Source organism: Micromys minutus (assembly GCF_963924665.1).
Source record: "Micromys minutus genome assembly, chromosome: 1".
Taxonomy (NCBI): domain Eukaryota; kingdom Metazoa; phylum Chordata; class Mammalia; order Rodentia; family Muridae; genus Micromys; species Micromys minutus.
This window is the reverse complement of record NC_137969.1, coordinates 157,293,397-157,320,436: the sequence shown is the minus strand read 5'-3', so window position 1 is coordinate 157,320,436 and position 27,040 is coordinate 157,293,397. Positions and strand designations below refer to the sequence as shown.

Below are 27,040 nucleotides of genomic sequence, written 5' to 3'. Positions count from 1 at the left end.
ACTGCTGACCAGCTTGCCTAGTAGACATGAGGACAACTTGTGGGAATCTGTCCCCTCCCTCCACCATCTGGGTCCTGGGGATTGAACTCAAATTGTCAGGCTTGGGGGCAGGTACCCTTATCCACCAAGCCATTTTGCTATCCCCTAATTATTATTTAGAGTGGCTTTTCGGGGGCCGGTGGAATGGCTCAATGGAACCTGCCAGAAAGCACTGTGACTAAGTTAGATTCCTAGAAACAATGTAAAGAACATGCATTTAATCCTGGTACAGGGAAGGCAGAGGCAGGCAGATCTCTGAGTTCTAGGTCAGCCTGACCTACAAACTGAGTTCCAGGACAGCCACAGAGAAACCCTGTCTCAAAAACAAAACAAAACAAAGAACCAACTCCACAAAACTACCGTCTCGATTCCAGATGAATTCTATGGCATATGAGTGGCCACACGCAAACCATGCATACACTCATACACACACAAAACCATGCACACACTCATACACACACAAAACCATACACACACTCACACACACACAAAGCCATGCACACACTCATACACACAAAACCATGCACATACCCATCCACACACTTATACAACACAAATTATGCACACACTCATCCACACACAAATAATGCACACTCATGTACACACAAAACCACACACACTCATCTATACACTCATCCAACACAAATCATGAACATACACACACACAAACCATGCACATGCTCATCCACACACAAATCATGCACACACTCATCCACACACAAAACCATGCACACACTAATATGCCACAAATCATGGGCACACTCACACACACACAAACCAAGCACACACTCACACACATACAAACCATGCACACACTCACACACATACAAACCATGCACACACTCATACACACACAACAATACTACATTAAAACGAAGTTTGGGCTGGCAAGATGCTCAGCAGGTGGGTGCACGTGTGCTTTGTCCTGGCAGCCTTAGTTCAGTCCCTGGGACCCACATAATGGAGAAACTCAATTTCTGTGAGTTGTTCTCTGACATTCAGATGAATTCTGGGTTACGTGTACCTACCTCCCAACACACAACTAAATGCAATAAAAACTTAAAATTTTTAAAAGAAGGAAAGTGGCTAGTTGGCATTAAAAAATAAAATTAAAATGTTTTTGAGTAAGATTAAGTTACAATACAAAGACATGGGTTTTGTGGTAGCACCGTCATACATACATGTCACATGCTGCTATCATTCATCTCCTTTCCTCAAACGGGACACATATCACACATACAGGTAATCCCAGCATTCCTAAGGCACGACAGAGGAGGCTGGAACTCAAGAGTTTAAAGCCACTGAGCCACACAGTGAATTTCAGGCCAGCCTTGGCTATACTTCATGACCCTTACCTCAAGAAACAAAACAAAACAAAAACAAAGAAAGACCAAGATTAAACCAGCAATTAAATATAATAATGATCTCAGGGTTTGGGGGATGGGCAGGGAAACATGTAAATTACATAATTGGGGAACTGAAAAGAATGAATATATAATAGAATTCCCTCAGTATGAAACTTCCTAAAAGTGACCATTTAATGTGGTGATGAAAAACAATGTGCTGTTTTGCTTTGCTTTGCTTTTGAGATTGGAGCTCGATCTACAGCCCTGGGCCAGCCTGGACTTTGCTAAGTAGACCGGACTGGACCCAAACTCACAGAAATCCTGTCTCTGCTTCCCCGGTGCTGGGATTAAAAGTGTACACTACCACCCCTGTCCCAAAAAGGTGTGTTTTTTTTTAGTGCAAAGTGCCAACACTGAAAAGCCATTATTCATAAATTTGCTATTTCCAACTTGTATTGCAGTCTGGTGGGGAGGGTCACCCTTTCAGAAAGCAGATAGGTTAAACAGGCATGAAATGCACTTAGACAGACACTACTGACCTCGAACTAGCCTCCATACCAGCTCTGGGGAGGCTCCTGCCCTGCTGTGAAAGTAGCATCCCTAGGACACCTGGGGTAAAGAATCTCGAGAAGTACTGTCCCTCCATTACTGTATTCAGGTTTGGTCCAGCTGAGTCCACTTTGAATATCCACCTCGTCCTACGCAGCTACCAGCAGAGGGCGCTGCATACCCAACTACTGATGCAGCGTCACCTAAAGGCTCCGCGTGCCCCAGGATAGAAACAGGTGGAACTATTGAATCACCCATCTGAGAAGCTAGAAAGACTGCATCAGGCCTCTACAGTGGTCAGGCATGACACTTCTCAGTCTTTCTCCGGACCCCAAGCTCAGAAACGCCTGACTTACCGGAGCTGGGCAAATATTAACAACTGTTGCTATTTCTGGCAACCAACAAAAGCACACGTGTGTGTCCACCAAGTAACCAGCTATTAGACCGAGGACTGAAGTGCTTCCCACCTCTTACCAGCTTCTTCCACATCCAGACCACTTCTTTCATGGAGACCCCATATAGGTTAGATCCTGGCAAAACTCATCCTCCATGTACACCTCTTAATCCACTCCCTAAGCCCCAAACATCTATCTTTCTACAGCAGGGTCTCAAGCCCTCACCACTCATAACCCCAGGAGATGCTTGCAAGTCCCTAGGTCCAGACAGATGGCCAGAGGGACTCACACTCCAGCTGGTACCAGTGGCTGGAACTTCCACTGCTCCTCCTCACAATCCAGGAAGAGCCGGTTCATAATCTTGTTCTTCTCCTCAGGAGGGATGAAGTTCTCAATGATGAGGTACCTGGGGTGGGTGCAAGGCAGAAACAGGGAGAGAGAGGAAGAGGTCACAGAGGGAACAGAGAGGAAGAGAGAACAAGGGTGGAAGGGGCAACCCTGCCACAGAAAAATGGAACTTGAAGACCACCGCTTCCAATGCAAAGGTTGTGGCCCAGGGCCTTGATTTTCCACTAGAATTCAGCAAACACTCTGGCAGAGGGAGGTAGAGCCATCAAACCAGGCTGAGGAAGTAGAACAACCTAAGAGCTGGTCTATACATGAGCTCCAGGTTCAGTGAGACCCAGTCTCCAAAATAATAATAATAATTAATAATAATAATAGCAACAACCACCACCACAATCATCAACCCATGGTTCCCATATGTGAATTACAAGTGTGCATATATACACACCCTTAGGCCCAAAACACCAGACATACAAGCTAGATAGCCTACACCTCAGTAACTGGGAAGAGCTGGGGCAGGAGGATAGCTGAAAGTTTCAAGACAGCTTAAACTACAGAGTGGGACCCTGTCTCCGAAATGCAAACAAAGGGGGTGGGGCATGGACTTGTAGGCGAGTGCATGCCAAAATATAGGCTTTCAGAAGAATCTCTTATAGGGACCTAAGGAATTGGGAGGCACTGTGAAGAAGAGAAGCCAGCCCTACTTGAGCTTGAGTTCCCGGGTCTGCTCATTCTGCGCCTCCTCCAGGTCCTGCCGCACACGGATGTACTCCTCATGTTGGTCCTGGATCTCCGCCTTCACAGCCTGGAGCTTGGCATAGAGCTGCGCATGCACAAGTGTGGCTCAGAGCTGTTCAGTCAGGCCCCAGTCACCCAGCCCGGGCTTCCCAGGCTGAGGCCGGGGACCCTGGTCTGAACTCAGAATGGCTGGCCATCCCTATGAGTCAGGATGGGCTATCTCAAGGCCGCCAATGATTCAGTCCCTTGCACCCACTGAGACCCAGAAATCAGTCTCTCTCTCTCTCTCTCCCTCTCTTCCTCTCTCTCTCCCTCTCTCTCCCTCCCTCCCTCCCTCTCTCTCTCTCTCTCTCTCTCTCTCTCTCTCTCTCTCCCTCTCTGTGTGTGTGTGTGTAACTGAGTGTTCAAACTGAAAGAGAAATGCTACTTTTGGCGATCCATGGCTAGGGTTGGAGGTTGAATGAGTTGGGAAGGTAAGCCACTCAAAAGTAAGGGTATAAGAGCCAGCAGTGGCTTCCCCCTTCCCTCCCAACCAAAACTGCTGTAAGCCCTCCTGGGGCTCTTTCCTGAGTCCACACTGGAATCTTCTGCCCTAAGCCCTCATCTCAGGTCACAAATTGCCATGACTTTCGCAGGATCCGAGTGACCAGATTCTTGTCCCTTGGTGTGGTGTGGAGGACCTTTTCTTCCCCCCTAGACATAAAACTCCTTAGCCACATCACATTCCCTGACCCAGCTACCAAAGCTATGATTCATTGCTCAGGGGTTGAGCAGTGGGGAGGGGTCTGAGGCACACCCTATTTAGGCAGGCCTGTTTACACTGCTGCACCTCTTACCTTCTTGAGTTTCTTAGTTTTAACTTCCACCTCTTGCTGCAGGGACGAATAAGTACCACGTAACTCCATGGTTTCTTCATCTCGGAGCAGCATCTCCTGTTGCATTTCCCGCTCACGCCGTTTCTAGGGCAAGGCAGGGTAAGGGACTCGTAAGAGGAAACCACGCCCCACTGGAGGAGGGGTACAGGAACACAGGGGCCGGTGCCATCTTTCTGTTGTAGTACCTGGCTTTACCATGGACACAGACCCCTTTTCTCAGATCCCGTGAAGACCACTTGGTCAGGTATGGCCCTGTGCGCATGGAGGCCTCGGCCCTGAGAGCTGGCATACCCTGGGGACATTACCTATAGCATCACAGTTGCTTAGTAACGAACTTGATGACTTAGGAAATAGTCACACGGTTGCCAATGAACCCGCATCCCTGCGTAAGGCCCAGAAGTCTTGCGGAGTCTAACTGCACGGGAAGCTAACACTTCCTCTCACCCAGAGATCCTGAGCTGGTACACCCATGGAATCCAAACGACTTAGCTAGGGTTTCCGTAGTATAATTCCAGGATTCCAAGTCCATGGGGCTTATGGCTACAGCCTACCCAACACACTACCCTAAGGCCATATGCCTCAGGGAACCGGAAGCCTAGCAGCCTCACCTGTTCTGCAATCTCCTGTCGCTTCAGTTCCAACATCTTCTGTTGCTCGTTGGTGTGGTCCATGATGTTCCGCCCCCCAATGAGTAGCTTGCTTTCCATAGCCTGAGAACACAAGAGGGAGTCAGAGACAAGACTGGTTTTGGACTTTTTGCTTGTTGGTCTTAGGGTCTAACCTTAAACCTTCTATGCAGTGGGGGACGGCAGGGCTAGGGTTACAAGCATGGTCCAGCACGTAGCTTTATTGGTTTGGTTGTGTTTGGTTGTTTGTTTTTTGAGACAGGGTTTCTCTGTGTAACAGCACTGGTTGCCCTGGAACCCAGTTTGTAGACTAGGCTGGCCTTGAACTCACAGAGATAGGCCTGCCTCAGTTTCCCTAGTGCTGGGATTGCAGGTGTGTGTCATTGTGCCCATTGACAGTTTAAGATTCTCAGCCCAGCTGTGAGACCCACCTTTAACCTCAGCACTCGGGAGGCAGAGGCAGGAGGATCTCTGTGTTAAGGGCAGCCTGCTCAGAGCAAGCTCCAGGACAGGCAGGGCAGAGAAACAGAGAGAGGTGGGGGGGGGCTCTCTTCCTCCACATAATGTAGCCAGGGATAACCTTGAACTGATTTTCCGTCTTCCACTCCATAAAGTTCACTCCAAGCAGGACCACAGAGCAGAGACTCCGCCCCTAGTCCCTTTGATCCTGTTAGAAGACATTGGGCATATCCAGATGGAGCCTGTAGCCGTAGGTGGGAATGGAGTTTCCCCCTTTGGGAATACAAGGCACCTGATCTCTGCTATGGGCACAAAGGAGCGGCTGGGTCACCATGCCTGTGGGGAGGGTGGGTGGTAATCTATTCCTGGCAGCTGAGCCCCAGATGGCATGCAGCAGGAGGAGAAATGGCCGTCATAGGGCAGCCCAGCCCTGTCCTGAGTAGTTCCTGACTCAGGAAGACAGCTCAGCACTGGGGCAGCAGGAAACCTTGGTTTAATCTTGGGCTGCTGGGAAAATCAGAACAACACAAGGGAGAGATTCCACAGCAACAGGGGACAAAATGGAGGTCCAGCCAGCCCCCACCCCCAAGTCCCCACATGTTCAGTATCAGAACCTCACTTCGTTTCTGGACAGCTCACAAGCACAGGCTGCACAGTGTCAGGTGCTAAACAGAACCCTCACCACAGTGAACAACTCAGATAGGAGACTGTTCATCTCCCATGTAACAAATGAAGAGGGAGGGGCAGGAAGGGAGGAAGGATAACTCCGCTTGGACCACTAGTGAGAACATAACAGAGGCCAGCCTCTCCGAGAACTCCATGCCGTGTGTAAACCCCCACCCCATCAGCGCCCACCTTCAGCAGGTGCTTCTGGAACCCAGTGCTGACACAAAAATGGATTTGTGCAAAGGGTGACTCCATGAAATGCACTGTCACTGTTGACAGGAAGAGGGCACTTTCCTCTTTCCTTGGGCAGCCAACTGCCCTCTGATTTCATCGCTGGCCTCTTGGAAGGTTGACATCACCTTGAGCCACAGGAAGAAACTGGCTGTCTTCCCCACTGGAGTTTGTGCCAGTGGAACCACCAGCTGACTCGTCTGAGGGCTCTCAGAGTTGGGGGTGCTGCCAGGCTTGGGGGGAGGTGGGCATCCCCCTTCCCCCTTTGAGGGTCACATCACTGGGAACAGAGCAGGACAGGGTTTAAAGGATGCTGCAGGGAGGGCGGAAGCCGGTTCATGCAGTGTGGTAGTTGATAGATGAGGTGGCAGGGCTATCACATCAGTCCCATGCAGTCACAAAGACAAAGGAGAGATGTCCTTGCTGTCACACCACAGCGCTCTGCAGCCTGGATGACTGTCTTTCCATCTAGCCAGCTGGTCACTATGTCACAGAATTAATTCTTCTCGACCCGCTCAGATCTAAGTTATAACTTGTATGACCCTCCCCTTTGTGCCCTTGGCAACTTGCCTCAGCACGACCTTTCACCTCACTCTCCATCAAATGCCTCTCAGCGCATCACTGTCTCCTTTTTGTCCTTACTGATACCTACTGGCCTCCCTAAAATCGTCAAGACTTGCCTGGACCACCCAGAGGCTTTTCCAGTCTCAGTTTCCTCTTCCATCCATCTGGATCTCCAAAAACACAAGTCTAAACAACACCTCCTCTGCCCAAATTATCCAGTGGGCTTCTACTCCCCACAGGAGGCTACCCGACGCTGTCTTCTCTTCATCCCACAGCTTCCTGGGAAACCGCTGCTCATCTAGCAGGAACAGCTTAGGAAAATCCCTTCAATCTCTGCAAAGCTGCTCACTCAGACTCCTCCATAACTAGGGCACATTCCCCATAACCCATTAGCACCATTCCCCGTCTCATCCTGTTAGCTCCATGAAGGCAGGAATCATGCCTCCCTCATGTCAGGGTCCCTGCACACCCCTTGACGAAAGCACTTCCCTGTAAGTATTTGAGGAATGGTGTAGAATTCTTGGGCTCATCCCGAGACAGGTCCCAAGCCTTTTGACTGGACTCTGTACCAGTTTCTTTTACCCATTAACTCACGTTCCCTGTCACGAGCATCAGCAACTGGGAAACCTTGCAAGGTGGTGGGAGAGGTGTGAAGTAAAGCCCCGTACTGTTGAGGTAACTGAGCACCCCAAGACCTGGATAACGCATTTTCAAGGGGCCGGCCATTCAGTCTAGCCGCCATATCTGGCACCTTGTCCATTCCAGCCCTGAACTTTTATATTCCCCTCAGCACTTTATGTAACTCCAGCATCCTTTACTTCGGCACTAAGCAAGAGGTCACTACTTCTCAAATTTTGCCGCATATTAGAGTCACCTGGGAAAGTAACAGACCACCCAGATTCAGTGAATCAGAATCTGCAGCTGGCTCTGCGGACATGACTTTGTGGATGAAAGACTTGCTGTGTAAGCATAATAACCCTAAGTTTAGTTCAACAGTGCTAAGAGGGGTGATGGAGATGGGATGGTCCCTGGCACCTGCTGGCCAGCCAGTCTAGGTTCACTGACAGACCTTGTCTGAAAGAGATAAGGTAGGAAGAGATAGAGGGAAACAGTAATGTCAGCATCTGGATTCCATAGGTGTGTGCGTACACACACACACACACACACACACACACACACACCCACACACACATCTATATTTTCCCAAGTCCCCAGGTGACTTTATGTGTCCCTGTGTTGAGGACTTTAGAAAATGGGACCAGCTACAGGAAAAGCAACGTGTTTTCAGTAAGAAAAGATAGTGCCTGACCTCTCAGAGTTCCTTCAAACTGGGACAAAATTACTGCAGCATAAGGGAAGCCAGTAGCCAGAACTTTAGATATTAAAACGCACCGTGAGAAGGGAAAGGAAACACATACAGTGTGTGGGAAAATGCCTAAGTGTGGGCTGATCTGTTAGAAATTGTTCAAGGAAGCTGGGCCATGGTGGTGCACACATTTAATCCCAGCACCCAACAGACGGAGTCGGAGAGATCTCTGTGAGTTCCAGGCCAGCCAAGACTACACAGAGAAACCCTATCTTGAAAAACAACAACAACAAAAAAAAACCAAACAAACTGTACAAGGAAGCATGCACTGATTAAATGCTCAGTTTCACAGACACCCTCAAACCATTCTAGGTCATAAGGAACAATGTGAGCTGATTTTAAAACTAAATAAAGGCGGGTAGGCAAGCTTCGGTTACAGATTTCCATTTGAGGGGAAGTGATCCTAACCCTGCTCATTAAATGACAGCTGTGGGCAAGGAACTGTGAGCCAGAATATGACAAGAGAGGGAAGGGAGGGGTTCTCTACTGCTCCCAGAAGACAGCAGCTTAATATGCTGCCAGAGCTGAAAATCCTACAGCAGTGGCGGAGAACCTCTGTGAAGGCTTTTTGGAAACAAAATGAATTATCCCCTTGCAGAGAGCAATTATGCAGCCAGATCTGAAGTGCTGTGTTCCATTTCAAATCTCCAGAGACTCAAAGGAGACAGGAGAGCCAGAGAAGGAAAGCAAAGACCTTCCCATGGCTACCGTCAGAGATGGAAAATTAGGATTCATTGGGCTGCAAAGACAAAGAAGGTTAAGAGGCCAGGCCTAGAGGTGATACAGTCAAAAACATCAGTAAGAAGGAAGCACCCATTCAACCCTAGTACACAGACTCGGAGTACCCATGACATTTCAAAAGAAGCAGGTTTTAGGACACCCAAAGGAAAGACTGCCTGGGTAGTGCTGCAGGTCCATAAACCCCAGCCCTTGGGAGGAGGGAGAAGGAAGACAGAGAGTTCAAGGCCAGACTCAAGCCTCAAAAATGAATGAATGAGGGACTGGAGAGATGGCTCAGTGCTTAGGAGCATTTGCTGCTCTGTAGCAGACCAAGCCTGGTTTCCAGCACTGGTGTCAGCGGCTCACAAATGCCTGTAAGTTCAGCTCCAGAGGATCTGACGTCCCCTTCTGGCTTCCGGGGGGGGGGGTGCTTGCACTCCTGAGATGTGCATGCAAACACACACACAGAAACAATAAAAAAAAAATACTAAATTAAAAATAAAATAGCTTTAGGAAAAAAAACTAAGAAATTTCACTGACTTCTTAGCATGGCTAATTTCTTTCCTCCTGGCCCACTGGACTAGTTTACATGTGCATGCCCTTTTCTTTTTCTTTCTTTTTTTTTTTTTTTTTTTACTTCTACAAACATGCTTAAAATGGCAAGCTGAGCCACACAGTGAATAAAGATGCTTGCTGTGCTGTGAAGGCCTGGAGACCTGAGTTCAAGCCCCCAGGACCCACATAAAAGTGAATGGAGAGAGAACCAACTCTACAAGATTGTCCTCTGTCAGCTGAACTGTGGTAAAAATGCATGCACATGCACACTGATAACGAATTAATGTAAAAAAAAATCACAAGCATGTCCTGCTGTTTGTTACTTATACAACACACACACACACACACACACACACACACACCACATATATATAGTCTTCCTCCCAAGTACTGGAAATAAAGGTGTATGCCATCATACCTGACTGCAAATAATTTTACCACAGTAACATCAGCATGAAATATCATCATAGATATAAAAGTGAGCCTCCTCATTGAATTAATTTAATAATCAGGGGTTCTAGAATTAGGACTGAATGTGGTCCAGGCTGGCCTACAACTTGATTTGTAGCTAAGGATGGCTCAGAACACCTGACTTTTCTGCCTGTCATACAAGTGCTGAGATTACAGGCCTGAGCCACCATGTGTGGCTCCCCTCTTACTTTATAGTCTCCATGCCTTTCTGGTGATCTCGCCAAGGCTTGCTCTCTCCTTTCCCAACCAGTCTTAAGGGCTGCTTGGGGATAATTTTGTTTGTTTTAATTTTTGGTTTTCTGTGTTGTTTGTTGAGATAGGATTTCCCTTGTGTAGCCCTGGCTGTCCTGGAACTCACTCAGTAGACCAGGCTGGCCTCGAACTCACAGAGATCTGCCTGCCTCTGCCTCCCAAGTGGTCGGATTCAAGGTGTGCACCACCACTGCCTAGCCTTTACTTTGTTTTGAGACAGTCTTGCTGTGTATGGAGGCTGGCCTGGAACTTACTGTATTGACTAGGCTGTACTTGAACTTGTGTGAACCTTCTGCTAGTCAAGCTTAGTACATGATGCCCACTGTATACCCAGCTTCCATCTTCCCCTGGTACCTATACTATATCTAGGATCATATTCTCCTTATCCGAAGGCTACATATTACCCAGCTACATATCCCATCTGCACACCATTAGACAGAATATGGTCTGGCAATCAGGGCTAGCATCTAGAGCATCAACTAGGACTATATGAGACCTCGAGGTTCCAGCCACTCACTTATAGTCACCATTGCATGAGTTTCAGCCTGCTTCCTGTGAGGGTTTCTGGGACCTAGAACTGCAGCAAGATACCCTCCACCTCCTTCGCTGGTAGGACCTCCATTAAGAGCTCCTGGATGATAACTAACTGCCCATCTACCCCCCCCCCCCGATTCTTTTTATTCAGTTGGTTCTGCCTATGCCAAACGACCACTGAATCTGCACTATTGCTTTCTTGCTAAGTAAGTCTTGCACACTCAGCCAAACCCTCAGGGTCTTCCAGGCTTGGCAGACAAGACCAGATTGTGTTAGGAGAGGGGGCTGTCCTTGTGTGAAATCAAGATTGGGGTTTAGGGGCAAAGCCCATGCTATTGGACTCCCACACTCTGAAATATGTCAGACACCACCTTCTTTGTTCTTTTCTTTCTTTTTCTGGTCTTGCTGAGGATAGCAGGCTCATCCCCTTTGCTTTAGAGATAGCCCTCCTTAGCCAACCCCTGTGGAAAGCAGAGGGACAATGAGGCCTTCGGCTCTTGTGCAGTTCAAGCTGGGTGTTCAGGGCAGAGGGACCGCCATTTGGGTGCTGGTCCTCAGCTGCATTAGTCAGTGCTTCCTTTGTGATCTCTCAGGGCAAGGGAATAGGTGGATGGGGGACTGGGGACAGTACTATTTGCCTCTCTGGATGTTAAATAGGTCCAGTGTGAGTTAAATAGGTTCAGGCTGTGGGACAGAGCAGATCTGGTTGGGAGCACCATGGTCTGAGTCTTGAGAGAGGGAAACTGAGCACATGATGACCAAGTGGACCTTGGGAGTCATTGCCACAGACCTCCATGCATTAGAGACAGGACACAGAGGCCCAGGAACACAGCTCTCCAAGTTTGGTGTCTCCTGATGAAGGAATCTGTGTGCTAACTCCTGTTATTTTAACTCGGTACTTCCCAAGTAATTTCCCAGTTTGATTAGGGCTCCGGCTCGGGGTATCAGAGGCAGTCGGCCGCTGTACAATGAACAGGATCACCACAGGGAACATGTCAGCGTGTAGACACAGCCTCGAATGTTCAGAGGTCACTTTTTTCAGTTCCAGGGAACAGGAATATAAAACCAGAGGTTGAACTGGGCACGGAGGCATACACCTGTGATCCTTGTACTTGAGAGGCTCAGGCAGGAAGACCACAGGTTCAAGGCCAGCCTGTACTGCAACAGCAAGATTTCTGTAGAAGGAAGGGAAAAGGAATGAAGGGAGGCTGAGGGATTTTGATCAGTTGGTAGAGTGCTTGCTTAGTATACAAGAGACCCTGAGTTTGATCCTCAGTATCCCATAAACCAGGCCTGGTGACATCCGGTGCTTTTCATTAAGCACTGGTCAGGAAAGCTAAAAGGGTGACAGCCAGGCCTGGCCGGACACTCTGAGTCTCCCGAAACAGAGAAGGCAAACCAGCTTTGGCCAGTTTTGCTGTGGCACTCTACAGAAGACTAGAGTTTCAGATGCATCTTGCCCTATGTCTGTGATGAGACTGGGTTTTTTTTTTTTTTTAATTACATGTATTTATTAAAGAGCTTGGGTGACGACTTGCATGTAGAGGTCAGAGGACAACGTAGTAGGAGTCAATTCTCTCCTTCTGCCCTGTGGGCCCTGGGTGACCGGATGGCACCTCACTCTTTAATCTTTTTCCCCAACCCTGGACCTGATCTTTTTCACCTTCATCAACCAGTGCAATCATCACAAGAACCTTATGACATGACCTTACGCGTGTAGTCTCTACTTGACACACAATAAAACTAAGGCTCAGACTTGCCCACGGTTATAGAGCCGGCCAGAAAGAGGATATCTAGACAGTAACCTGACTCCCGGTCAGTGCTCTGATCTCTGTTCCACAGCTACCCACCGGCTTCAGGGCCGCAGCATGCGGAAAGAAGCTGAATTTGATCTTTGTATCTTTGCTGACTCAAGAACCATAAGGACTGCTCAGAGCATCACTGCCTTCTCTTCCAGCTGAGCCAGCTTTTGCCTGTGCCGGGCACTTACCCGGCCTCTGGGATGAAGGTGAGCTAGGGAGCTCTCACCCACACGCCGGGGGAGGCTGTATCATTAAAATCCTAGAGAGACTGAAACCCAGAAGGCTCATGCGAAGGGTACATCTTACAAGACCTGTACCGGGATAGCACGGAGAGTGGTAGGCATGCGAGCGAGCCTTTCCTCACATGCTCTGCCACTCTCTGCTACAGGAGCCGAGGTGTCAGACCTCTGGGATTCAGAGGACTTATCTGTAAAGTAGGAGCCAGAACACACTCTCTTCCAAGCTTTGGGTGGAGAAGACCAGATGGGCAGCAGATAGAAGTGCTTCATAATGACCAAGTATATAGAAGGGCTAGGACTGTAGTTCATTAGGTAGAACCCAAGCCTATGGAAGCCTTGGGTTCCACTGATAACACTGCAAAAAAAAAAAAAAAAAAAAAAAATCAAGCAGCCAGTGGTGATGGCACACACCTTTAGTCCTAGCGCTCTCGAGGCACAGGCAGGTGGATCTCCCAGTTCGAGGCCAACCTGGTCTGCAGAGTCAGTTCCAGGAGAGCTACACAGAGAAACTCTGACTCGGGAAACAACAAAAGCAAAAACAAACAAATGAGCAAACCAAATCGAGCGCAGTAAAATGAAATGTGGGTAACTCACTGGCTGAACCGCTGGGATGCACTCACCACTCACACCAAAAGAACCAACCCCCCTATACACACACCAACCCCCCTATACACACACACACACACACACACACACACACACACACACACACGTCTCAACACCCCCCCACACCCACTTCCATTTCTTAAAGAGACAACTGTTCCTACCCAGCCCTGTTTCTCTTTTTCAGGCTCAGACTACAGGTCTTGAGGAGTCAGCAATGAGGGAAGAAAGGAGAGATGAGGGGAGAGGATGAATAGGTCTATTTTCAGATGAATAGAGCTATTTTCAGTGTTTTCTGCCCTGGGGACATAAACCAGGACATTACATCTGAGTCTCCTCCTCAGATGGCTCAAATGCATCATAAATGACTGAGGTTTCAAGTGCCAAGAATACTCTCATTAGGAAAAAGAAAAATTAGGGGTTGAGAAAAGCATTGGCTGAGAATGAGGTAGGCCGGGCTCTGATCCCAGTGCTGGACAAGGTGGGGATGCCCAGAAGTGTCCCTTCCACGCCAGAGAAGAGCACTAAGAAAAGGGCGGGGTGGTTCCCTTCAATGGGCAGAGCAGGAGCACCTAGGCTGACCTTTCTTCATGATTACCCTCTCAAAAAACAAAAGTTTGTGCTGAGCGTGTGGTATAAGACTTTAATCCCAGCTCAAGAGGCAGAGGCCAAGACAGCCAAGGCTACCCAGAAAAACCCTGTCTCAAAAATTATCACACTTATCTATTTATTGTGTGTGCACACACGTGGGCATGTGGGAGTCAACTCTCGAGAGATAGAACTCCAGTCACAGGCTCGGCAGCCATTGTCTTTACCCTGAGGCATCTATCTCTCTGGACCCATCATTTCCCTCTTGTATTTGTAGCTTTCTAGAAGGTTCTGTCCAATACCTGACATGCAAATCCAGGAGTTGGAATGGCAGTGTCAGATTAGGCTTTTTTAACTAGACTCAGTCCAGATAGGTGCAAGAGTCCAGCCCCACCCCCCACCCGCTCAGCCAGGCTCTGATATCGATCTTCTCGTCAGGCTGTTCTGAGCCTGAGCTCTTGACCCTCACACAGGATTGTTCCTTGCACAAGCACAGGATTATCAGCAACTAAATCCACTGACTGTTCTCACAAACCCTGATTCCTCTAAATTATTTATTGTTTTTAAGTGAATCATCCTACCAGGGCACATGACTCTCCTGCCTTAGCAGAAAAAAAAAAAAAAAAAAGAGCCAGACAAATGTCAGTAGTCCTAGTACCTAGAGAGGCTAAGGCAGGAGAGTCATGATTCAGGGGTAGCCTGGACTACACATTGACCTACATCATGAACATAAAAGGCAGTAGGCCTGGAGATATAAATCATCTGCAGAGCACCATAGCATATATGATATTACATTCAATGCCCAGCACTGCAAAGCAAAACAAACAAAAACAATATATGCTTATTATAAAAATAAATAAACAAGCAGAATGTGGCAGCGTGCGCCTGTGGGGAAGACTGGAGCAGAGGGATCACAAGGTCCAGCCTGGGCTACACAGTGAGTTGCAGGTTATAGATTATATAGCAAGATGCTGTTTCAAATAAAATATAACAGTGGTAGCTGTAGTGTAATGGTAGAGCACTTGCCTCATATCCATGTTTAATGCAGATAATTAGTTCAATTCCCCACTATTGTCTAAAAAGAAATAAAACTAAGTTATTAAACAATATCATTACTGGGTTGTTATTGTTTTAAGGTAAAAAGTAGGAAGGCATTGGAGGTTGAGGTGGAAGAATCTCAAGTTTAAGGCCAGCCTGGGCTACAGTGCAAGTTTTAGGACAGCTTGGCCAATGAGATTGGCTTTAACATTTTTATTTGGTAGGTTTTTTGTTTTTTTGTTTTTTTTTTTTTTTTTTTGAGACATAATTTCTTTGTGTTGCCCTGGCTGTCTTAGAACTTACACTATATAGACCAGGCTAGCCTAGAACTTGGAGATCTGCTTGCCTCTGCCTCCCAAGGATTAAAGGAGTGAACAACCACCACCAGGCCCCCAGAAAATTTGTTTTAAAGCTTTGATTTGACTGTATGACTTGGGGTGATGGGTTGATACAGAGTCTAAGGGTTTGCATCATATGGAAGGGCGCAGTTGTTGAGCTGAGCATCCCAGGAGACAGGAGCTCCCACTGGGACCTGTTAGTGAGGGATCTGGTATAAGTGTGATCATGTCGTAGTGTAGAGGAGAAGGTAAAGCACCAGTTAGTCACAGCCTCAGAACTCCGGAACCACCATGTCTGAGGTAGGTGACACTGTTCGGTATCCTCAGCTATCACATGGAAAGTGGAACAGCACAGCTTCATGGTGCTACTGTGGGGCCAAAATGAATCAATACACATAAACAATGTATCAGAGTGTTTGGCCTTAATCACACAAGGGGAAAAATACAGCTTCATTATTGCTACTGTTGCTGTCAGCATCTTCCTGCCAGCCAGATGAAGTAGGAAAAAGCCTGCAAGACAATTGTTGCAATAAAACCTGCAACAAAGTCCTGGCAGTCTTCTCTATAGAAAATTTAGGAGCTAGCACTCTGAAAAAGGAGGATCAGAAGTTCAAGGCTAGCCTCAACCAAATAGTGAATTCCTGGGTATCTGGGTTAGGAAACATGAAATCCTGCCTCAAACAAACAAACAAACCAAGCCAGAAGTAAGACAGGCACAGTGGTGCTTTTTTATTATCCCAGCACCTTAGATGTGGGAGCAGAAGGATCAAAAGTTCAAGGTCATCCTCAGATGATTACAGAGTTCAAGACCAGCCTGGGATACTTAAACCCTTGTTTCAAAAAACCAAAACAAACAAAAATGAATAAAATATGGGAGGAAAAAGACAAGTGGATGGCAACTGTTTATTTTGACGAGGGCTAATGTCCAGGACTCTCAGGATATTAAAAGTTCCAATGCTGGGGTAGGACTTAGAGCTAGACATGGCTTGCATGAGAACTTGATTTCATGTTCAGCATCAAAGACGAATAGGGCTGGAGAGATGGCTCAGTGGTTAAGAGCACTGACTGCTCTTCCAGAGGTCCTGAGTTCAATTCCCAGCAACCACATGGTGGCTCACAACCATCTGTAATGGGATCCGATGTCCTCTTCTGGTGTGTCTGAAGACAGTGACAGTGTACCCACATACATGAAGTAAATAAGTACATCTTTTTTAAAATGTAAATAACAATAGTGGGGCGTGGGGCACATGCCTTTAATCCCAACATTCAGGAGACAAAGGTTGGCAGATCTCCCTGAGCTTGAGGCCAGCGTGGTCTACTTAGTCAGACGCTATCTCAAAAAAAAAAAAAAAAAAAAAAAAAAGTGTAAACAAAAATCTTAGATCCTAACCCTAGAATGTGCAGATGCCATACAAACTCCAAGCTCCGAGTGTGGAGGTCAGCCTTCCATGCCCACGCAGCAGTTACTAAGGAGAGCCAGGCCATTCTTCCACCCACTCAGACATGCCACGCAGTTCTGCAGCTACAAAAGAAGTGCCCCGGGCCAGGCACAGTGGTGAAGCACAGTGCTTTTCTTGATCTGAATTCCAAGCTTTCACTCTGGGTCCTCAGAACACAAAGCGAACATTATCACAGACACTTCATCCAGTCTCATGTTTCCGGGGCCTAGAAAGACCAAAGGCAACAAATGCTCACACATTCCTCCAGCCAGCACAGAGCTGAGAAACCTGAACTAACCAAAGGGTCTTTTGACCCGAAGCCAAGATCACAAATGGAAATTAATTAGTCATATATATCTCCCACTGGTCTAATTTTTTTAATATATCGACAGCCATGAGGGTACATACCTACCAGAATATGAAAGCAGGACAATCAGGTGTTCAAGGCTAGCCTAGGCTACAGCAGACCCTGTCTCAAAAATCAACCATATAAACAAACCAAGTGCATACTGTGCAGGTAGCTCAGCTTGCAGAGTGTGTATAGGCTTGTATAAAGCCCTGGGTTTGATCCCCAACACCACATGAACTGTACAAGCCTGAGAGCCCAGCTCTAAGAATGTAGAGGCAGGAGGATTAGAAATTCAAGGTCATCCTTGGCTACAGAACAAGCTCATTGACAGTCTTACCCTTTCTCAAAAAAAGAAAAATCTCTTTTATTCAGATCTTTAGATCAAACTAAAGACCTTATACTAGCTAGGCAAAGCTCTGCCACTAAGCCAATGCCCTCAGATTCTGGGAAAGGGTCATAGTCAGTGTCCTCCTGTCTCCATCTTTCAAGTGCTGGTGCTACCACACCTCCTCACTGGCTTCCCCCAGTCAGATTTTTATCACAAAAATATCACTAAGTAGGGCACAGATCACTTCTGTTAACTGACCACACTCGCCAGCAAACACAGAACCTTAGAAGGAACACAGGAACGCTCTCCAACAAGGAGAGGCCATAAGCATTGACTTATGTTAGACCGAGACTGGAACATGGGCCAAGCTTATCTCAAGGGTCTGACAATAGAAGACTCAGCTGGGATGGGGTCAGGGTGCACAAAAGCTCTGATGACCAAGCCTGTCCATTTCCCACTGTCTTTGTGGGGCTGACATCCTTGAGAACAGGTGTGTGAAACCAGATCAGCTTTTGGAAAGAAGACACTGTCTAGGTTATCAGGGGAGTTTTAGGGGTGATGTCCAGCCTTATTTGGATCTTGACAAATTAAGCCACTATTCTACCATTGAGCACCATTTCCTGATAGAACCTATTACTGTATCAAAGAATGATTAACACATAATAATGCTGCACATATTAAATGCATTCAAATCAATGCTTTGGGGGATAAATATGAACCCATAAAACTGCCACCACCAATGCCACCCAATACGTTGTTTGTTTTGAAAGTGGGGCTCATGTAGCACAGGCTGGCTTCCAATTTGCTATGTAGCCAAGGATGACCTTGACCCTTGATCCTCCTGACCTTCTACCTCTTGAGTGCTGAGGTCTCAAGCTTGTGCCAACATGCCTGGTAGGTACTGGGTATTGAATCCATGGTTTCAATAGGATGCTATGTAAGCACTCTATCAATTAATTAAGCTTCATCTGCAGCACACACTCCTTCTTAAAGCAAGTAGATTCTGTCAAGCAGTTCTTGAAACCAGGCATGGTGGTTCATGCTTACAGTTCCAGCATTCAGGACTAATAGTTTGCGGGGCTGGAGAGATGATGCAGCAGTTAAGGGCACTTGCTCTTGCAGAGGACCCAGGTTCGATTCCCTGAACCCATGTGGTAGCTCACAACCGTCCATAACTCCAGTTCCAGAGTATCCAATGCCTCCTTCTAGCCTCCAGTGTACTGCTTGCATGTGATGTACAGCCACGCACACACCAAAAAAGTCCCCACACAAAATAATAAAATTAAGTTAAAATTTAAAAATAGTTTTGGTGGTATGGTGGTGTACAGCTTTAATGCCTTCACTTGAGAAGCAAAAGCAAACTAATCTCTTTGAGTTCAAGAACAATTTGATCTACTTATCGAGGTCCAGATCAGCCAGCACCTTACAGTAAAACCTCTCAAAACCAAACAAAATAATAATAATAATAAATTTTTTAAAGTTATTTATATTATATGGGGGGTATTACTCAGTGGCAGATGGCTTGTCTTGTATAAAGGAGCAAGATGCTGGGTTCAATTCACAGCACAGGAAAAAGGAAAGCCTAATTAAAAATAAAATAGGGTAAGGAATGTAACTCAGTGCTACAGGGCTTACCTAGTTATAGCCAAAGCCCTGGCCTCAATCCTGGTGCCCCACAATAAAAAATAAAACAAAAGCAACAACAATACATTTCCTGGACATCACTGGTGTTTGAGAAGAACAAATGACCCAATTTGTATATTTACATATAATTTAGCAAAGTAGATCTTAGTAGACCTCATTATTATTGCTGAGACTGTTAATGCTTGAGTTAAAACTTCCTGTCTGCTAACCCGATATGTGGCTAATGCTCGTGCTCCAACATAGGAGGAAGAAGAGGGACCCACAAAGGGGACAATGAATATTCAGTTCAGCTTGTCCTCTACGAAGTGATCTCATCCCTCTGGCTTTAGTGGCTGTTCCTGAGAGTTCCTTTTTGAAACCCACCACAGAGAGGGAGGGTTGGGCTGCAGCCAGAGTCCCTGCTCCTCACTCGCTCGCTCTGCAGACCTGCTTCCTGCAGAATCACCCCCACTGCTGCATCTGCCCCACTCCAGTTCAGCCTGGGTTTGTGACCTACCACCTCCTCCAAGCAGCTTCCTTTCTACCCACTGAGAATCAACATTAACCTCTCAAAAAGGTTAAATCCGAGTAGAGAGGGCCTTTCTTCTCCCAGTCTATGTGCATGTGTGTGCACTGTCTCAGAGAACTGAGTCTTCACTGTGCACTGTGAACCTGTAATGTTATTTATTCCTCCTACTTCATAGGATGAGATTGCGATCAACTCCCTCAGCTCCCTGCGGATATGACCTAAGTATGTGGCTTGCTAATGATTAATGGTACACAGGGCACAGGTCACCACCACAAGCTCACACATCTGTATACCTATTCTGAGAGCCTCACAGAAAATGCAGTAAAAGCCAAAGGAAAGATTAAAAAAAAAAAAAGATTTAGAGGAGACAGGCACAGTGTTTGTGCACAGGGAGAGGAGAACAAAGAGAATCAGAAGCCTTGGGGGTGGCAGGCCGGGAAAGCAGGCAAGACAGTCTGAAGATGAGTCAGACACAGTGAATGAGGGCACTGGGTCGGCTCAGCTACACTCAGCTGGCCTCAGGGATGGTAAGAACTGGAGGAAAGGAATGGCAGGGAGCAGGAAGTGAGAAGGCAGCTGATACTCAGAAAGTAGGCAAGAGTTAATTGCAGATGAAGACGGAAAGCTCCCAGTCTCAAAGACCTCCCCGGCCTGGCTCTGCAGGGTTGGGACAGTGCTCTTAGAAAGGCAAGGCAAAGAAGGAGTTAAAGGAACAACAAACGTGTCAGTCATGGACCCCTGCTTGGCAGACAGAAGGCACCCTGTGGTTGCTAATGCCCTCTGTTCCTTTCACTGTTTTCAACTTATTTTAAATGCCCCCATGCTAGAGATCTCACTTCCTCTCCAGTGCAACCCTGGGAAAGAGGCAGGACAGGATTGTTATCGCTGTCTTGTGGCTCCCCAAGGAGCTGGAACCTGTGCACAGCTAAACCAGGTTGTACCCTAGAGGCAGCACAGGAAGGTTGGGTCCTCTGCCCAGGTTCCATTCTCGCCTCCATCCCTGCTGATTATATCCTGGGATGGTTGCTTCAGAAATGACAGGATATGGACTCATTCCTCGCCTGGAATTTCCCAGGCTGCTCCTCCCCCTCAGCACTCAGCTTCTATCTATCTATCTGTCTGTCTGTCTATTTATCTATCTCACAGCCAGTACTTAATGGCCATCTCACCCACTCCTCAGGGCTCTAGGTCAGACTTCTATTTCTCATTAGACAACAGGGAACCCAAGGCTCAGAAAGGCAAAAGCCTTTGCCCCAGTCGCACAAGAGGCAAACATGGAGAAACCTTAGGCAATTTGAAAAGAACATGGGGCTGGAGACATCAGAAGACTTAAATTCCAGAACTGGCTCTGACACTTAACCAGATTCATAGACCAGTCAACATCTCCCAGCTTTGGTTTTCATAGCTGCAAACCGAAACCAGTGTAGGTGACTTCGGGTTGTTGAAGAAATAGAATTAAGATGTTACAGTGTAGCGCGCACTTTAATCTCTGCACTGAGAGGGCAGAGGCAGATGGATCTCTATGAGCTCAAAGCCTGGCCTACACACAGAGAAACCCTGTATCAAAAAAAAAAAAAAAAAAATTCTACGGTGTTACATAAAAACAAATTCCTTGAGCTGCATGGATAGTTTCGGTGGTTTAGAGTGCTTACTGATTTCCAGGGTATTCAGGTTCAGTTCTCAGCACCCGTATGATATCTCACAATTTCCTGCAACTCAAGTTCTAGGGGATCTGAAGCTCTCTCTTGACAGCTCTCTGCAGGCTTCTGCACATACATGATGCACGTCAGTCAGGCACACACATACACATAAAATAAATACACCCTTAAAAATTATTTTCACGTAGTCAATGGTTGCTGGAGGTGGAAGACATTCCCCCTCCCCTGCAGTTGTGTAGGTACTAGTAAGGTGCCAATGTTCTTGTAAGTAACCTTAATGAAATTCACTGGAACACTCAAACATTTGCACACATGTGCACACACACATACACACAGGAAAAGAAGAGATGTTGGTTGGAAAGAGTGAGGGGATCAGTGGAAGTAGGGAGGGGACAAGAGAGGGTATAGGAAGTGAATATAATAAAAATACATTAAATACATGTCTAAAAGTGTCATAATAAAACTCGAATAAAAAATGAATTACATTACCAAGAATGTAAACAATGAAAAGAGGGTAGACCGCACATGAACAGGCTGGGCTCCGCTCAGACCACCTATGTGACCCTGAGACAATCCTACACTGGTACTCCAAGACCCTTGCCAATAATACGATTGTAATATTATATGGGCTATACCTGTAGTACAGGAATTCTAGTTCTGGCCACCCCAATCTTTGTTTTGACCAAACCATTGACTGATTGGCTTGTGAGTTTATTTTTGAACTAGGGTCTCGTCATGTTGCCCAGGCTGGTCTCAATTTCTAGGCTTGAACTATTCTTCTGCCTCAGTCTTTCGAGCGGCTGGGATTCCAGATGCATGCCACTAGGCACGATTCTTCCCTGATTTCCTGACTGTCTTGTTACCTGTGTTCTTACATTGCCTTAGATGCAAAAACCTTATGGAAAAATACCAATCGGTTTCCTTTAAGAGCATCTGAAGTATTCATCTGCACTTTCTCCCTTTCTTAGCCTGTACTTCTCCACTGCCTCCCATCTTAACAGGGTAAGGGATGTCTTGGAAGAGAAAGCAAAGACTGATGGGCCAGATAGGATTTTCCAGTCAATAACAGCAGGCTGCTTGTTAGACTCTCTCCCTGCTAGACAAGGAGATAACAGCCTTGCCTTTATTATCTTGCATCTCCTCAGTACCAATCCCCTTGAGGAAGCAGTTCAGTATAACCCTGGTAGAAATTCTCCATGAGTGAATTAAATATTAAACACACCAGGCCACAGCCCCTGGTGCAGCAGCACATTCCCAGTACAGGAACAATGCACAGAATCCTGCCGTCACTCTTCCACTGGCTGTGGGCTGGGCCTCCCCATTCCTAGCCCACACTCCTGTGAATAAATAAGAAATGTTTGATCTCTCCAATGAGTTCATGGTTCTTCATATTTTTCCTCCAACCCCAGTGTGGAAGCCGGAAATGCCTGGAACACTGGGTTGTGACATCTGCAGCACTGAAATTTAACAGGCAGCTGGGGATGGAGCTCAGTTTGGTAGAGTGTTTGTCTAAAATGCACTGAACTCAGGGGTTGATCTCCAACTGTGCATAAAACCAAGCAAGGCAGTGGTACTTGCCTGTAATCCTAGCAATCCGGAGATGGAGGCAGGAAGATAATTAGTTCAAGGTCATCCTCAGCTACATAGAGAGTTCTAGGCCAGCATAGACTACATGAGATTCCATTTACAAAAAGGAAAGGGGGGGGGATTTAACAGGTCTATAATTGACTCAGTAACTTAGTTCCACATAGGGCCAGAGGTTCTCTGGGAAATGAACAGCTCAGGAAGGATGCAGAAGCCCTGACATCTCTCTTAGGACAACAGGGAATTAGACATAATTGACAAGAGGCTTAATTGTGTAGGTTAGTTGCTGTTTCTTTTCTTTTCTTTTCTTAGATGATTCATAGAACCCCAGAGATACCCCAAGCTAACATCCTATTTATAAAAAGGGAAATGGCAGGAAAAGAGAAACCCACAGTCAGTCAGCCCCTCGATGGGCCAGAGCCTAAGAGACCTGGACTCTAGGTCTCAGGGATAGAGCCCAATTTTCTCTCCATCCTACCTCCTCCTACATGACACTCTGAGTCTCCTTACGAATGACACCAAGGAGTAGCCCTGGCACTGTGTCATGCACTGGGTTATTTCCACGGGAAGCAGGCTTCTCTGGCCTTGCTCCTGAAGACTAAAAGCATGAGCCTGCAGGTACCAGCTAAGGCCACCGCTCTGAAGAATAGAACCCTGGTCCTGGCATTTTCTGAGCCTTGAGTCCTCATCTGTAAGATGAAGGTTTAAAAGCCACACTTTGGAATGGCTCCTGTGAAGACGGAACAAGATAATATAAAAATGGGGTACTTTGTAAACTGTGAAGTGCTATCCAAATGTCAGATACTATTAATATGAATGAGATCTGAAGACACTGCAGAGGGGGAAAAAAAAGTATCAGGAGAGGAAGCCATGCTGAAGTGAGAAGCCACACTTACAAGAAGGGAGTCCTGCATGCTGCATGGCTTCTCACAGACCTGACCAATCCTGGTGTCATTTGTAAAGATGGACAATGGTAAGCCATCTCGAGTCCACTGGCCCAAGGCAGCCGCCCACTTTGTATGATGTGTATGCATGTGTATAAAAGCATCCGGCTACCTTGTGTATCATGGTGCTTTGCTTAGCTGCTCTGGGGCAGTCATCAGTGTGTGGTCCTGAGGTGGGATACTCCTCTTCAGGCCAACTCACAGACCCTCGAACGAAAATCTACCAAGCAAAGCCCTTGTGGGGACACCTCTCATCTTCTGGGGAACTTACCTTGTACTTGGCTGCAAGCAGCTCTGTGGCTTGCTGCTCCCGCCGCAGATCCTCCAGCATCTTCTCCTTCTCTTCTAGAAGCTTCTGCTTCTCCTCACTCACGAGGCTGCGGTCATCCTGGATGGCAGCCTTCTCCTCCTCCAGCCGCTCCTTCTGTTCCTGCAGGTAATTCTCCATGTTCTTCTCCAAAGCGGCCTCTAGGATGGGCTGGGGTGGGCGGTGATTGTTGTTGTTATCATCTTCCTCTTCCGCCACCCAGGCCTCAATCACGGCCCCCTCTGGATAGCCGGCTGGGGCAGACACGGCCTTCTTTCTGCGACTGCTCTTTCTTCGAGGTCGCTTGCCCAGCATCCCTTTCTTCTCCAGCTGGGCCTTCAAGCGGGCGATCTCTTCCTGGAATTCCCTCAGCAGCGTGTCCTTGGGGTCCTCATTCACCCGCGGTTTGTTCTTGATGTTCTTGGCTCGATTTGCAAAGCGCAGGGTAGAGAGGCTCTCATCGTAGCTGTGAGAAGCCGGACCCAGCGTGGCCACCATGATGGTCTTGGCATTGCCTCCCAGTGAGTCTTGGAGCAGCCGGGTCAGCTTGGAGTCCCGGTAGGGGATGTGGGTGCTCCTGTTGCCAGCCAGAGCAGCAATCACATTGCCCAGGGCAGACAGCGACAGATTGATTTTAGAAGCTTCCTTAGGCCTCTCTCCGCTACTGCCTGATCCACTAACACTGCCACCTCCACTACCACCAGCAGCTGTTGGCTGTGTGGCTGGCCCTCCAGCTGTGTTGGGACCTGCCTTGTTCTGCCTCTCACTGCCGGCCAGGTCCACCAGGTTGAGCTTGCCTACTCGGATATGGTCCTGGCCATCGGAGCCACGTTCACTGCACTCCACAGTGATAACAAAGATGGCATGGGACCGGGAGCTGACCTCATTCATGTGGGTGCTGCCCACTGCCCGGGCTTGGTTCCCCAGGTTCATCACATGCTCAATCTCCTTGACATTCTTGGTGACAAAGGAAGAGAGGTCCTTGATGTAGACCCCTGTTTCAGGATTCTCCTTCAGCTCTAGCCTTTTGCCTGGCTCCTTGGATAGCAGGTCTCGAATCTCTTCCTGGTAGATCTCCAAATAGGAGGCACGAACCAGGTACTGCTGGTTCTGGGAGCGGGAGATATGGGTGAAGATGTGCTCAAAGGCATTGGGGATAACCCCGCGGAGCTCTGGCTCCACCCAGGTTCCCTGCATGGTGTAGGTCTTGCCAGTGCCAGTCTGGCCATAGGCAAATACGGTGCCATTGAAACCCTGAAGCACCGAGTCTATCAGGGGCCTCACCGTTTCGTCATACAGGTCGGCCTGCTTGGAGCTAGCGTCATACACAGCATCAAAAGTGAAGGTCTTGGGCAGCTCCCCGGGTGCCGCGCGGGGGTTTCGCAGAGTCACCTGGCCCAGTTTCACGTCCATGGTCAGAATCTGCTCATGACCAGCAGCCTCCTCCTTCCTACTGAGGGGGCGGCACCGGGCCACCACCTTCAGGGCCTCGCTGGCCTTGGTCTTACTGGCCATCTTGCAGCTCTATCCTTCCAGGTGGGCCGCTCTGCAGCCTGGGCGGTCTTCCTGCCCTACTCCTGGGTCGGGATCAGTCGGGCTGGCCCAGCCCCCAGGCACCGCTCTTCAATCCGCATGCAGCCTACCAGGGTGGGGATGCAGGGAGTTGGCCCCGAGACTGCTGCAGTCCAGGCCTCCACAGCTCTCCACGGCTTTCTGTGCACAGGCTGGAGAGGTAGAATTAGGCAGAATCCCCAGGCAACCGCGCAAGCTGCTCCTGCCGAAGGGCAGTGCCTGGAACCCACCCCATGTTGGAGCAAGAGGGAGCGCTACGGTAAACAGCTTCGGCAACAATGAGATAAAGGAAGAGGAAAACGAGATGGGGGTGGGCGGCAGAGCTGTCTTTTCCTCCTCCTTTCTCCCTTCCCCTAGGGATCCATGGCGGGGGATGCGAGTCCTGGGCGGCCGGGGGATCCCGGTCCTCCCGAGGTCAGAGGCTCACCTGGAGTCCTTCCCTCCGGCTGGGGGATCATTCATTGCAGTCACAGCTGGCTGCTGTGGCCGCTCCTTCGCCTTCCCCGCCGCCGCCACCGGAGAATGAGAGAAAAACAGAAGGGGATGGGGCGGAGCAGCGGCGGCGAGACTGATGTTGCTGCGGCCGCTGCGCTGCGGCCCGGGTTAGGTCTCCCGGCTGGGGTGGGGCAAGGGGCGGGGCCGCGGGGCGGGGAACAGGAGCCCGGCGCGGCCCTTGGGCGAGGGACAGCGGTGCATCGCCGCCCGCACCCCGCCGACCCCTCAGGGATGACAGGCTCCGGTGCCCACCCAGGTCCCGCGCCCACCAGTCGGATGCGGCGCAGCCACCGCCAGCCGTCACCCCACCGAGCCCGAGCATTCTGGGAGATGTAGTCCTTCCTTTGTTAACCGGGTTCTGTCAGGTTGCTAATGCTTTCTCCAGTCCTCAAGTCTGGGAGCCCCTCCTCCCACATGCAACCCCTGAGTGTGTCTGCTGAGGCTGCACCACCCACGCGTGTTCTCTTTGCAACCGCCATTCTCGGTTTCTCACTGCTCCAGCCATTTTGCTTGCAGATGGGGACATGTCACTGTCCTCCGTTCCTCTGGATGTCTCCAGGCCTCCTAGAGCTCAACTCCTAAACATTACTAGACTCTGTCTTTTCCTCTCCCTATTCTGGTTTACTCCTGGCCTACCTTTTAATGCTCTGCTGGAAGCACAGTTAACCGATTCTACCTCTGTATCTGTACATGGCCTCTGGCTCTAACCACTTCTCCATGACCTTCTTGTCCCTGGAAGGCCTGTCCATCTTCTGACCTCTCAGCCCATCTCCACTACTCTGATCCAGTCTATACTCCTAATAACCACGCCGACACACTTCTCTAGCTCCTGCGGAGCCCCGGGACTACTCTAGGAGCTGGATCCTCCTTAAG

The 27,040-nt window shown here is 48.3% G+C and overlaps 1 protein-coding gene across 2 annotated transcripts in view; it reads right to left on the bottom strand.

The window, feature by feature from the left end:
• KIF3C (kinesin family member 3C) overlaps positions 1–26,395 on the bottom strand; it is a 39,463-nt gene extending 13,068 nt beyond the window's left edge. For both annotated transcript variants that reach the window (XM_080920718.1, XM_080920719.1), the window contains exons 1-5: positions 24,065–26,395; positions 4,896–4,997; positions 4,249–4,371; positions 3,379–3,497; positions 2,619–2,735 (exon numbers count right to left, since the gene is read on the bottom strand). In XM_080920718.1, coding sequence (XP_080776844.1) covers positions 2,619–2,735; positions 3,379–3,497; positions 4,249–4,371; positions 4,896–4,997; positions 24,065–25,615 — 2,012 coding nt within the window. In that variant the 5' untranslated portion in view covers positions 25,616–26,395. The remainder of the gene's footprint in view (positions 1–2,618; positions 2,736–3,378; positions 3,498–4,248; positions 4,372–4,895; positions 4,998–24,064) is intronic.
• Between the last annotated feature and the right edge of the window lie 645 nt (positions 26,396–27,040).